We start from the raw sequence: 11,130 nt of genomic DNA on the forward strand, positions 1-11,130 counted from the left end.
GCACGGGGGGCATCTGGGGTGGATGCAGATGTGTGTAGGGTGGGCAGGAGGTGGGATGTGGGAGGATGCGAGATGGATGTGCTGTGGATGCTGGGTGGGCAGGAGGTGGGATGCAGGAGGATGCAGGATGGACGTGCTGTGGATGCAGGGTGGGCAGGAGGATGCGGGAAGGTGCTGTGGATGCAGGGTGGGCAGGAGGTGGGGTGCAGGATGGACACTGCTCTGTCTCCCCTTCCCTGCTCTAAATAAGCCTTTCTAGCCCCAAACGAGGTGGGATAAATGCACAGGGACTAGTTGGAGATGCAGCACTGCCCCCTGCCATGCCGAATTGGCCAGATGGGCTTTCAGGAACAATGTCAACAGGGAAAGGGGACTGATGTCCCCAGGGCAGGCAGGCGCTGTGCTCACTGACCTCCCTGCGCTTCCTCACAGACCATCTCCTGCGGAATAGCTGCCCTCATGCTGTCCCGCTGCCTCGCCCCCACCACCCTGGTAAGCACCCCCGGCCCCGCAGCCCCTCGCCCAGCACCCAGCAGGCTGCGGCCAGCCCACAGAGCACGCACAGCCACCACGTCCCCTCGCTCTGGGGAAGGGAGCCTGGACAGGCGGCTGTGCACGGCCCTGGCTCGCTGCGCTGCTTCTTCTCTCCCCTCCTGCAGAAATGGGCAGTTTTCGCCCTGAGCACCAGCAGCAGCCTGGGCTGCCTGTCCTGCCTGCTGGGGCTGGCTGTCTCCATCGGGCTGACACTGGGCACGCAGGGTCGGGCGCTGCTGGCCCCCTGCCCCATCGCTGGCATTGCCCTGGTCTCCCGCGAGTGCCCCTTCGATCCCACCCGCGTCTACGTGAGTCCCCAGTGGGCCGTGGGCTGTGGGTGCCCGCGCTGGGGATGGGGAGGATGTGTGGGGACCGGATGCCCCGTGTCCCCGCAGAGCTCCACGCTGTGCCTCTGGGCCATCTCCCTCCTGCTCGACTCGGTGGAGATCATCTTCAGCATCCGCTGCCTCCTGCTCACCGTTGACCTCCTCCACCTCGGCTGCTGCTGCCACGGGGCGCACCGGAGGAAGGTGACGCCTGGTCCCCGGGCTCAGCACCGACCCACTTCCATGCAGGGCTGGGATGGACCTGGCTGGGCTCGGGAGCACCCGGGTGGGGGTAAGATTTGGCAACCTGAAGGTCTCATCCCCCCACTCTCATTCTCATCATCCCCTCTGCCTTGCAGGTCTCCTTGCAGGCAGCCCCTGCGGAGAGCCCGGACGCTGGGCAGTGCCTGGGTTTGCTGAGGCTGGACAGTGTGGAAACTGCCTGGCTCTGAGCGGGACTCAAGGGGTGACCCCACGGATGTGCCCCTGCCAGCCCTGCACCGTCCCAGCGCCCACACAGCCCCATGACAGGACCCAGCTGCCCCCCAGCCTGGCTACTGGGTGAACGCATCACCTGGACACCACCAGCCAAGACACATGAGCCCATTCCTGTGGCCTCGGGCCATCTGGGGCTGCAGTGAGAGAGGCAACCGGGCTGGCTCCAGACCCTGCAGGGAGAAGCTTTCCCCTCGGCGTCGACGGCCCCTTTCCAACTGCTGATTGCACTGACACAAATTTTATTCTGCAGGTATTAAAAGACCAGAAGCGTGTCCCCTCCCTGCGGCCCCTGCCCGTGTGCCGGCCATGGGGAAGGGGCTGGCCCGGCCCCATGACCGTGGCAGTGTGTGCACGTGGGGGGGGTGCTGGGGGGGCCCCCAAGCCACCGGGTCTTTGTCCCCTAGGCCATGTCCCCACGCCTGCTGGAGATGCAGCGGTGGCTTTGCCGCCAGCCTTTCCCACCGGGCTGGGTTGTTCCCCTGCTCCGAGCCCCCCGTGCTGGGGGGGGACCATCCTCGCTCAGGGCAGACCCTGCCTCCATCCTTCCCCCGGTCAAGCCAGTGCGGGAGCCCCGTGGTGATGGGGACTGTCCCCCCCCAGCTCCCCCTTGCCCCAGCCTCAGTTGGGCTCCAGCTCTCTCCCCACAAGGGGCCACAGGGTCACAGTGGTGGGGACCACAGGGACCGGGCAAGGGACAGCGGCAGTGGCCAGCTGCAGGGTCAGGGGGTGATGTGGGGCTGTGGGGGGCTGCGGGGGTCCACGGGGCTCAGAACTGCGTGGCGCCGCTGGGGTCGCACTGCAGCAGGCGCACGATGGACGGGTCGCTCTTGGCACCTTTGATGAACTCCTCCAGCGAGAGCTTGCCTGCAGGGGGGACACACAGCTCAGCCACCCGGTCCTGGCTGGGCAAACGGGGACCGGACACCTCCTGGCACACACCTGGACACCCACCCACCCAGGATGAGCACCCCTGGGCTCTGCTCCCCGGGCTGGGGAGCACACCGAGCCCCTCCGGCTGCTGGGGCTCCCCCCGGCCACGCTGGCAGACGTGAGCCATTTAATCAGCGTGCGTGCGGCTCCTTCTAAGACCCCCGGATTTAGCCATGAGACCTTTCCCTTAATCCCCTCCATCTCCTCTCATTTACCGTCATTATTAGTATCCATCTGTCGGAAGATTTTTTCCGTTCTTTTCTCCGGAGTCGATTCATCTTCAGGCATGTTCATCACAGAGGAGACCATTTTGTAGATGGCCTGGGAGAGGGAGATGGGGACCAGGGTGGGTGCAAGGTGGGCGCCTGCCATCACCCACCTGAGACGGGGGATGGAGCTCTGGGCTTTGCCGCCCTGGTGTTGTTTAACACCCTCCCCACGCCATCAGGCTACGGGAGCTTTAGCTCCCAGCACAGCCGGGGTGGATGCAAGCAGCAGCCCCAAGGAACCAACCCGGCTGGAGCTGCTCCTGCAGGGAGGAGATGCCCGCTGAGATGCCACCACCATGGCCTCACGCGTCACCTTCTGATGGCAATGCCACCAGGCTGCGGTTTGGGCAAGGAGAACATCTCCTGTCGGTTTGCCAACAACCCATCCCTCTGCCCCAGGCTGCTCGGGGACAGCAGCTGTGCACACAGCCCCCCCCCAGCAGCACGTGAGGGGTGGGACCAGCGAGGAGACCCCCAAGATGGGGTAACAAAGGGGTGTCCCCAGGACAGGGAAGGACCAAGGGATGCCCTGGGGCAGACTGATCACTGCAGCCGCAGAGCTCAGCACGTGGCTCTGCAGACAGCAGCAGGCTCCATCCCTGGCACTGTCAAGCCCTGTACCTGGGGTAACACAGGGTGCATGTCCCCAGCCCGGGGGGGGGACGGCCACCGTGACACCAGGGTGACACACAGGACCACACACAAGGAGCCGCAGCAGGGTGAGGAGCCTGGTACCTGCACGATCTCCAGCATCTCCTCCCGACTGATGTAGCCGTTGCCGTCCAGGTCGTACATGCTGAAGGCCCACATGAGCTTCTGCTCCAGCTTCCCGCGGGAGGTGACGCTCAGGGCGATGATGAACTCTCGGAAGTCGATGGTGCCATCGCCGTTGGTGTCGAAGGTGCGGAAGACATGCTCAGCGAACTTGGAGGCGTCGCCGTAGGGGAAGAAGTTGGCGTAGATCTTCTTGAACTCCTCCACGTTGAGGATGCCCGAGGGACAGTCCTTCAGGAAACCCTTGTACCAGCCCTGCAGCTCCAGGTCGGAGAACTCGGTGTTTTCCCGCAGGTCCTGGAGCATCTCAGGGCGCAGTTTGCTGTTCTGCTTCCCCATGCCGCTGGGATGTGCCGGCTGTCCAGGGGGATGAGCGCTGCAGCAGGGCAGGCACCTGGCCCGGCTTTGGGGGGTCCCTCTGTGCTACAGGAGGGGAGAGGGACAAGGCAGTGCTCCCTGGCAGACCCCGGACACCCGGGCGGACACCGATATGGCCCCCTCCATCCCCGCTGTTCTCTCTGAGCCGTCGGGGCCAGCCCCAGGGACCACCCAGCGCAGAGCAGCGCCATCCCCCTCGCGTTTGCGTAATAAACCCTTATAGCTCATTTGCATAATATATAGGTGATATATAGCTGGCATCAAGGGGGCAGAGCGGCCTGGAGGAGGGGAAGGGGATGGATTTGGCTGCCGCAGGGCACTGGCTGGGGTCTGGGTCCAGCCCAGCTTTGGGGCTGGACAGATTTGGGTCAGCTCCCTTGGAGGGAGGGTTATTTTCAGCTCCTCCACTGCCTCCGTTAATATTTGATGCCTCCAGCAGGCACTGGAGCCCCGGGAAGGACCAGGGGCTGCAGGGCTCTGCTCGGGGGGAGCCCCCTCCCTGTTTCCTTCCTTCCCTCCCCACATCCCTGGGGGATCCAGTGCACCCCATCCTGCCAGGGTCACCCCTGTGCAGCGCAGAGGGGCCAGGGGGAGGTCAGGGTGGGTGCCCAGTATCTGGCCACACACCCCAGGTCCCCATGCCAGGGGCTTTGGGGGACCTTGACCTGCTGTCCCCACCCCAGGCTGTGTTGTGACCCCTGTGTGGGGAGAGGATGGGCTCGAGGGACTTCAATGGGTCCATGGGTGCCTGGAGCACCCAACTGTCTTATCCAAAGTAAGGAGGGGCCCCAGCACCCCTAAAGCCCCCATCCTTTGGGATCGCAAAGCAAGCAGTAATCCCCCAAGAGGAGCAGCCCAGTAGGGCTGGACCCCCCCAGTTACAGGGGGCTGGGACCCCACAGTGTCTCTCCATCACACACACCCCCAGCTCCATCCCTGCTCCAGCAGCCAGAGGATCCGTGTGTCCCCACCCCACACAGGGGTCCCCAGCCAGGGCCCCCCAGGGCTGGCACGACCCCCAGCCCCACTGCCCGGGCAGCTCTGGGAAGGGAGCCTCCGGGGGGATTCAGCACCCTACGAGGGGTTTGCAAGGACACCCCCCCCCCGAGCGGGCGTCTCCAGAAGGGTGGTTGGGCTCCCCCGGGGAAGATGCTCCTGGGGTGGGGGGGGTGGGGTTACAGGGGATTCCTCCCAAACCGGGCACCGCCGGAGAAAGGGGGGCTGCCGGGGACACACCCAAGGGAAGGTCCCCCGGGGGGGGATCACCAGGCACCCCCCGGCAAGATGCGGCGGGGCGGGGGAGGGGGGCTCTGCAGCCGCCGGCGGGGAGCGACGTGCCAGAGGCTGGCTCCGTGCCCGTGCCCTGGTCTCCCCGGTTCCCCAGTGCCCCCTCCGGCCTCCCCCTCGCCCCCCACCCCCGGTCCCCCCCCTCCCCGCCGGCTCCTACCTGCCCGGGGACGAGCCGCCGCCGCCGCCGTGCGCCAGCGCAGCCCGGGAGCGCCCGCCGGTAGTGCCCGCCGCAGCGCCGGGCTGCGGGGGGGCACCGGGGGCACCGGCGCGGGGGGGCACCGGGGGCAGCCCCCCGGGACCCTCCCCAGCCGCCCCGGGGCACCCCGCACACCCCCACCCCCACCCCCCGGGACACTGCCCCGTGCAGCACCCTGCGGTGGGGCTTGGGGCGCAGCCCCCCGTCCCTCGGCAGCTTTGGGGACGAGGGGAGACCTTTCCTGCACCAGCAAGGGCTGGGGTGGTGCTGGGAGCACTGGGAGGTCCTGGGGCACTGGGAGCACCAGGAGCACCGGGAGCACCAGGAGGTCTTGGGGCACCGGGAGCACTGGGAGTGCTGAGGGCACTGGGAGCACCAGGAGGTCTCAGGGCACTGGGAGCACTGGGAGTACGGGGAGCACTAAGGGCACCGCGTGGTTTTGTGGCACCGAGAGCACTGGGAGGTCCTGGGGCACTGGGAGCACCAGAAGCACCAGGAGCACTGGGAGCAACAGGAGGTCTTGGGGCAGTGGGACCACTGGGAGTACTGGGAGCATTGAGGGCACCGGGAGTCCTGGGGCACTGGGAGCACCAGGAGCACTGGGAACACCAGGAGGTTTTGGGGCACTGGGAGCACTGGGAGCACCAGCAGCACACCACTGTGGCTGTGTCAGGACACCAGCCAGGCGAGGGTCCGGGAGTCAGGGTCTCCGGCTGCCTGCAGACCTGGGCAGACGCCACGTCCCCGGTGGGGTCTCCAAGGGCTCTGTTATGGATGTCATCTGTCCCTTCGGCAGGGTGCCATCCTGTCCGGCTGTGCGGGGGTGGGATGAGAGAGCACAAGGGTGTGTAAAAACACACCGGCACATCCCTGTGCCTGCACTGAACCGGGGATCACCCTCCCCATGTGCCGTCCCTGCCACCACCCCTGCCTGTCCCCATCCCATCCCCTCAGAGAGAGCCACTGCCCCAGGACACGGGCCAGGGTGGTCCCTGCAGGGGCAGAGAGAGCCAGGGGCCGCGGGGGTCCCCCCCATGTGCCTAGGGCATCCCGGGGGCTCAGGCACAGGCTTGGCTGTCACCTGACTGCTGGCCTAGGAAGGTGCCAAGCCAGGCATTTTGGGGCTAGAAGGGGACATTTTGGGCTGAGGGTCCCCAGCACGCAGCCGGTGCCGATGCCCTGTAGCATCACAACATCCTCAGTCATTCCAGGAGCTGGATGGAACAAAGCAGCTTTCGGCAGCTGCTCCGAGCACCGGGAAAAGGCTCCGGTGGAGACAGATGCTCGCTATAAGGAGGTGCCATTCCCAGCAGGTTTTCCTGTGTCCCTGCACCAGCTCCCTCCGTTTGCAAAGCCCGGGATTGTTCGGCAATACTGTGGGGAGCAGATGGCAGGGGCAGATGGGAGGAAGAGGCACTCTTCTCCCAATTACACAAATATACATAAAGTGATTAAACCCACAGGACCATCACTGGTCTGGGGGGGCACAGGGAAGGGACTGGGGTGGCTGCTGCGGAACAGGGAGCTGGGGGGAAGGACCACTTGAAAGACCCAGGATGGGGTTAATTCATCCCAAAATCTGCTGGGTGAGGAGATCAGTGAGGCTGGTGCCTGTTGAGGGACACTTGGCACCTCCAGGCCTAAACCATCAGCCTGAAGCAGGAGATGGGGATCGGCCAAAATCCACGGGCACGTTTTGAGACACCAGTGGGCAGTGCCTGACCGAATTGCCGACGGGCCAGCAAGGGGACACAGCCCAGCCCATGGTGCTGGCCCATGAGGACCACAGGGACCTCATTGTACTGCCGGAACGAGCAGTTATTAGCAATAAAGACAATATTGGTCCCTCATTGTGTTTTTTCTCCTTTTTTAATAGCCTCGTGGTGGTACCGTTGCATTGCCTGTTGCTGGAGGACTTGAGAGGACCAGGGACCCACGCAGGCTCCTTCCTGCCCTTCACCTGCACCTTTCGGTGCTGAGCGTCCTCCTGGGTGCTGCTGTCTCCCTGACAGTTCTTCCTCACCCTCCACATCACAGCAGCTGTGTCCGTGCCCCAGCCTGGCGGCTCCACAGGGCTGGGAACCCTCCACAGAGTATGGGCAGGGGTTTCGTGTAGGACCAGCATGGAGCCCAAGGAGTGTTTTGGGAATGTGATTGGGCTGGAAACAAAGGAACTGGTGATGGGAGCTGCTGCGGTGGGGTGTTCCCCCATCCTGTGTGAGAGAGATGTTTGGAGGGGGATGGGGACTGGAACTGGGGCCTTGGGTTGAAAGGAAGGTGGGGGGAAAGGAGAGATTTGGGGCTGGAGCCGGGCACCCCCTGTGCCAGGCGATGCCCCCCAGTGCAGCGGTGCTGGGGCTGGGGGAAAGCGTGGGGCCCCAAGGTGGGGGTGCCATTTCCCCTCTGATAATCTTCATATCTATTTTAATCTGCATGAGTGGCAGAGGGCACAACTGACGCAGGCTGATTTGAAATCATCCCATTTCCGACTCAAACCCGGCCCTAAACCCACCTAATCCCCACGCTGGAAGGGATTGCAGGAGGGAGAGAGAGGATAATACGGGGTGTGGGGGGCACAAGCAGGGTCGTACTCTGCCGTCAAACACCAAATGGTTTACAGGGTCCCTGGGGCTGGGAGCAAATGACCCCCCCACCCCATCCCACCCCATCCCATCCCATCCCACCCCATCCCATCCCATCCCATCCCATCCCATCCCATCCCACCCCATCCCATCCCATCCCACCCCATCCCACCCCATCCCATCCCATCCCACCCCATCCCACCCCATCCCACCCCATCCCACCCCATCCCACCCCATCCCATCCCATCCCACCCCATCCCACCCCATCCCATCCCATCCCACCCCATCCCACCCCATCCCATCCCATCCCACCCCATCCCACCCCATCCCACCCCATCCCACCCCATCCTACCCCATCCCATCCCATCCCATCCAATCCCCTCTGGCTCCCACATCCTCCACCCCAAAGCCTGGTGGGTTTTTGGAGCACTGCCCTCTCCATCACCCCTTCGTCCTCGAGCAGGGCCAGGCGCCATGGCTTGTGCTCCCACCCATCGATCTGGGGGATCAGCCATGTCATGGGGAGCGGGACCATCTCCTGGGGATGCCAGGGCCCCAGAACAGCCGGGGCAGGGAGCGGGGCTGGCTCCCGCTGGCCCCAGCCTTGCAGCCAAGCTGGGGGCAGAGATGCTGCCAGGAGGATGCTGCGACAGCCGCAGGTGCTGCTGCGATGCCTTCCCTGCTGCTGGCGGGGAGAGACGTGGGGTGTTGGCAATGCCCTGGCTGGGAGATTCCCCCTCCTCTTCCTCCTCCTCCTTCTTCTCCTTCTCCTGCTCGAAGGGATGTCTGTGGGAATTTCCTTGCGTTGTCATAGCAGCTGTGAAGCTCCATCTTCGCTGCAGCAGGGATGGGGCTGCAGGGCAGACCCTCCCCTGGAGGGGGGACATCCCTGTGTCCCTGTGCCCCGCTGCAGGAGTACACGGCTCCCTGGGGTGCACAGCTACACACACGTGTGCGCGCAGAGCATGTGTTGGCTTTGGCATGGCCCTGGCTGCTGTCCCCAAGCTGGTGGGGCTCAGCCATGCCCTGGTGGGGCTCAGCCATGCCTGGGGAGCCCAGGGCTCAGCACACACGGGGCATTCAGAGCCTTTGGTGATTTGGGCTGCAGCATCCCAGTCTTGCCAGCCCCACGTGCCTATGGGAGCATCCTCATGTGCACCCACACAGCCGGGGTGGCACAGAGGGAGCCCAGGCATGGCCGGGGTGGCTGTGGGTGCCCTACCACCACGTCCTAAGGAGGGTTAGCACCCAGCAGACAAACAGGCATCATCCCTGCAGCCTGCTGGGGTATTGGGATGAGCTGGGAGGGGAGAGGGCAAAGCAAGAGGGGTCCAGCCCCTGGCTGTGCCAGCAAAGCCCACCAAGGTCTCCCCAAGACCCTGCAGACCCCTCCTGTGGGCCCACACTGACCCCAGAGCTTGTCCCTGTCCCCACGCTGTGCATGGCCCTGCGGAGGACACGGTGAAGGTAAGCGGAGCCACAGCAGGGGCGCAGGGCAGGGGCTGCAGGAATAGCTGAGGATTAAAAGCAAATGCCCAGATAATGAGGATCTTTGGTAAAAAGCCCATTTGTATAATGTAAATCTCTAATAGGCTTCCTGGAATACAAAGCCCTTTGTGATGCCCGATCTCATCTGGATCAGGAGCCGCTCGCGCGCCCGCTAAAGCTTGACTTAGCACCATGGGGGTGCAGGGACGTTTCATAACGCAGCGGCTCCATCCCACGTCCCCACGTCCCCGCGATGCCCACGGTGCCGCCCTGAAGCACGTACAGCGCCCCTGGCTCGGGCAGCCAAGGTCGGGGCTCCTGGGGACACGTGTCCTGGTCCCTGTGGGGCACCTGGGTGTTGGCACCTGGACACGTGTGTTCAGCAGTGCCATGACACGGAGCTGGGAGGTCTTTTGGGGTGCAGTTTGGGCACAAGTGGCTGTATAAATGGGCCTGGGGGGCGTTTGGGGGGGCTGTCGGGGGGGGCGCGGGCAGCTTGGTGCCCCAGCTGTCTGTGCCACCTTCCCCCGGCAGTGCCTGCAGAAATGCAAAACCTCGAAGGGTGTCCCCACCGTGGAGGCAGTTTGTCACCAAGCCCGGAGGGTCACGGGGGTCCTAGAGCTGTGGTGGGGACAGCCCATGGCCAGGGTCTGTCCCAGCTCGTCCTGCCTGGGGGTTTGGGGTGGCTGGCAGGGCTGGCTGGGACATGTCCTGGGGGGGGCTGCAGCTTGTCCCTGCTGTGTCCCACCACGGGGCCGAGGATGTCACCGTCTCAGGGAGGTGACGGTCCTGCTGATGCAGTGTGGGGGGGCTGGACCCAGCCCTGGCCCTTGGCCCCCTGCCCTCCCCAAGGGCTGGAGGGATTAAACGCCATCGCTACTGCCACCAGTGCCACCAGTGCCACCAGTGCCACCAGTGCCACCAGTGCCACCAGTGCCACGGCCACGCGTGAGCCCCGGGCTCCCCCTCGTGGCATCTCGCCCCCCCTCATGGGGTGACCGATGGGCCACGGGGACGCGCGGGCGGGGGGGTGGGGGGCAGCCGTGCCAGGGGCTCTGGGGGTGTGGGGGTGTGGGGGGTCCCAGCCGGGGGGTTCAGCCAGGGGGTCCCAGCCGGGGGGTCCCAGCCGGGAGGTCCCAGCTGGGGGGTCCGAGCCGGGGAGTCCGAGCCGGGGGGTCCCAGCCGGGGAGTTCAGCCGGGGGGTCCCAGCCGGGGGGGCACACTCCCGCCCGACTCCCGGCCCCCGCGGCGGAACCCCGAGGGACGCGTCTGGGGGCCCGAAGGAATGGGGGGTCCCGGCTGCCCCCCCGGCGCTGTGCGGCGTCGGCAGGTGGCAGCAGCGGCCTTCGGCAGCGCCGGGCTGCGGGTGGCACCGGGAACGGCCCCCTGCCCGCCCCCCGCCCGCCGGGCCCGGCCCCCTGCTCCCCCACCCCCACGCCCCGCTCCCCCTGCACCCCCTGCACCCCCTGCACCCCCTGCACCCTGCCAGCTGGGCCCCCAGCACCCCCTGCACCCCCAGCACCTCATGCCTCCCCCCCACCCCTGCACCCCCAGCACCCCCTGCACCCCCTTCACCCTCTGCACCCCCTGCACCCTGCCAGCCAGGCCCACAGCACCCCCTGCACCCCCCTCCGCCCTCCCCCGTACCCCCTGCATCCCCTGCACCCCCTGCACTCTGCCAGCCGGGCCCCCTGCACACCCTGCACCCCCTTCACTCCCTGCACCCCTTGCACCCCCTGCACCCTGCCAGCCAGGCCCCCAGCACCCCTCTGCACTTTGCACAGCACACCCCTGCCCCCCACATCACCCTCAGCACCCAGACAGCACCCCCTGCACCCCACAGCACCCCCTGCACAGCACCATCT

General features: G+C 65.8%; 2 protein-coding genes across 4 annotated transcripts; one reads left to right on the forward strand and one right to left on the reverse strand.

Annotated features, from left to right (window-relative positions):
• On the forward strand, positions 1-1,467 carry TMEM54 (transmembrane protein 54). 2 transcript variants are annotated; one of them, XM_080381811.1, is made up of 3 exons: positions 1-492; positions 660-1,064; positions 1,220-1,467. In XM_080381811.1, exons 1-3 carry the CDS (start codon positions 460-462, stop codon positions 1,310-1,312), a joined length of 531 nt encoding a protein of 176 aa, XP_080237937.1. In that variant the 5' UTR covers positions 1-459; the 3' UTR covers positions 1,313-1,467. The 2 variants fall into 2 exon arrangements, with proteins under 2 accessions (XP_080237937.1, XP_080237936.1); XM_080381810.1 differs by having other exon boundaries at positions 660-842; positions 930-1,467.
• A 113-nt stretch (positions 1,468-1,580) lies between these two features.
• HPCA (hippocalcin) lies at positions 1,581-5,874 on the reverse strand. 2 transcript variants are annotated; one of them, XM_080381809.1, is made up of 4 exons: positions 5,157-5,874; positions 3,293-3,754; positions 2,504-2,609; positions 1,581-2,222 (listed from the first exon to the last, which is right to left on the reverse strand). In XM_080381809.1, the coding sequence occupies exons 2-4, from the start codon at positions 3,668-3,670 to the stop codon at positions 2,125-2,127; spliced, it is 582 nt and encodes a 193-aa protein (XP_080237935.1). In that variant the 5' UTR covers positions 3,671-3,754; positions 5,157-5,874; the 3' UTR covers positions 1,581-2,124. The 2 variants fall into 2 exon arrangements, with proteins under 2 accessions (XP_080237935.1, XP_080237934.1); XM_080381808.1 differs by lacking the exon at positions 5,157-5,874 and having other exon boundaries at positions 3,293-4,772.
• Between the last annotated feature and the right edge of the window lie 5,256 nt (positions 5,875-11,130).

Source organism: Falco punctatus, assembly GCF_963210335.1.
Source record: "Falco punctatus genome assembly, chromosome: 3".
Classification (NCBI taxonomy): Eukaryota; Metazoa; Chordata; class Aves; order Falconiformes; family Falconidae; genus Falco; species Falco punctatus.

Excerpts from the sequence above, each read along its gene's own strand:
- TMEM54 (XM_080381810.1), top strand. The coding sequence starts at position 460 with ATGCTGTCCCGCTGCCTCGCCCCCACCACCCTG. Across the intron at positions 493-659 it reads GCCTCGCCCCCACCACCCTG|AAATGGGCAGTTTTCGCCCT; the intron begins GTAAGCACCCCC and ends CCCCTCCTGCAG. Across the intron at positions 843-929 it reads TCGATCCCACCCGCGTCTAC|AGCTCCACGCTGTGCCTCTG; the intron begins GTGAGTCCCCAG and ends GTGTCCCCGCAG.
- HPCA (XM_080381809.1), bottom strand. The coding sequence starts at position 3,670 with ATGGGGAAGCAGAACAGCAAACTGCGCCCTGAGATGCTCCAGGACCTG. Across the intron at positions 2,610-3,292 it reads AGATGCTGGAGATCGTGCAG|GCCATCTACAAAATGGTCTC; the intron begins GTACCAGGCTCC and ends TCCCTCTCCCAG. Across the intron at positions 2,223-2,503 it reads GATGGATACTAATAATGACG|GCAAGCTCTCGCTGGAGGAG; the intron begins GTAAATGAGAGG and ends TCCCCCCTGCAG.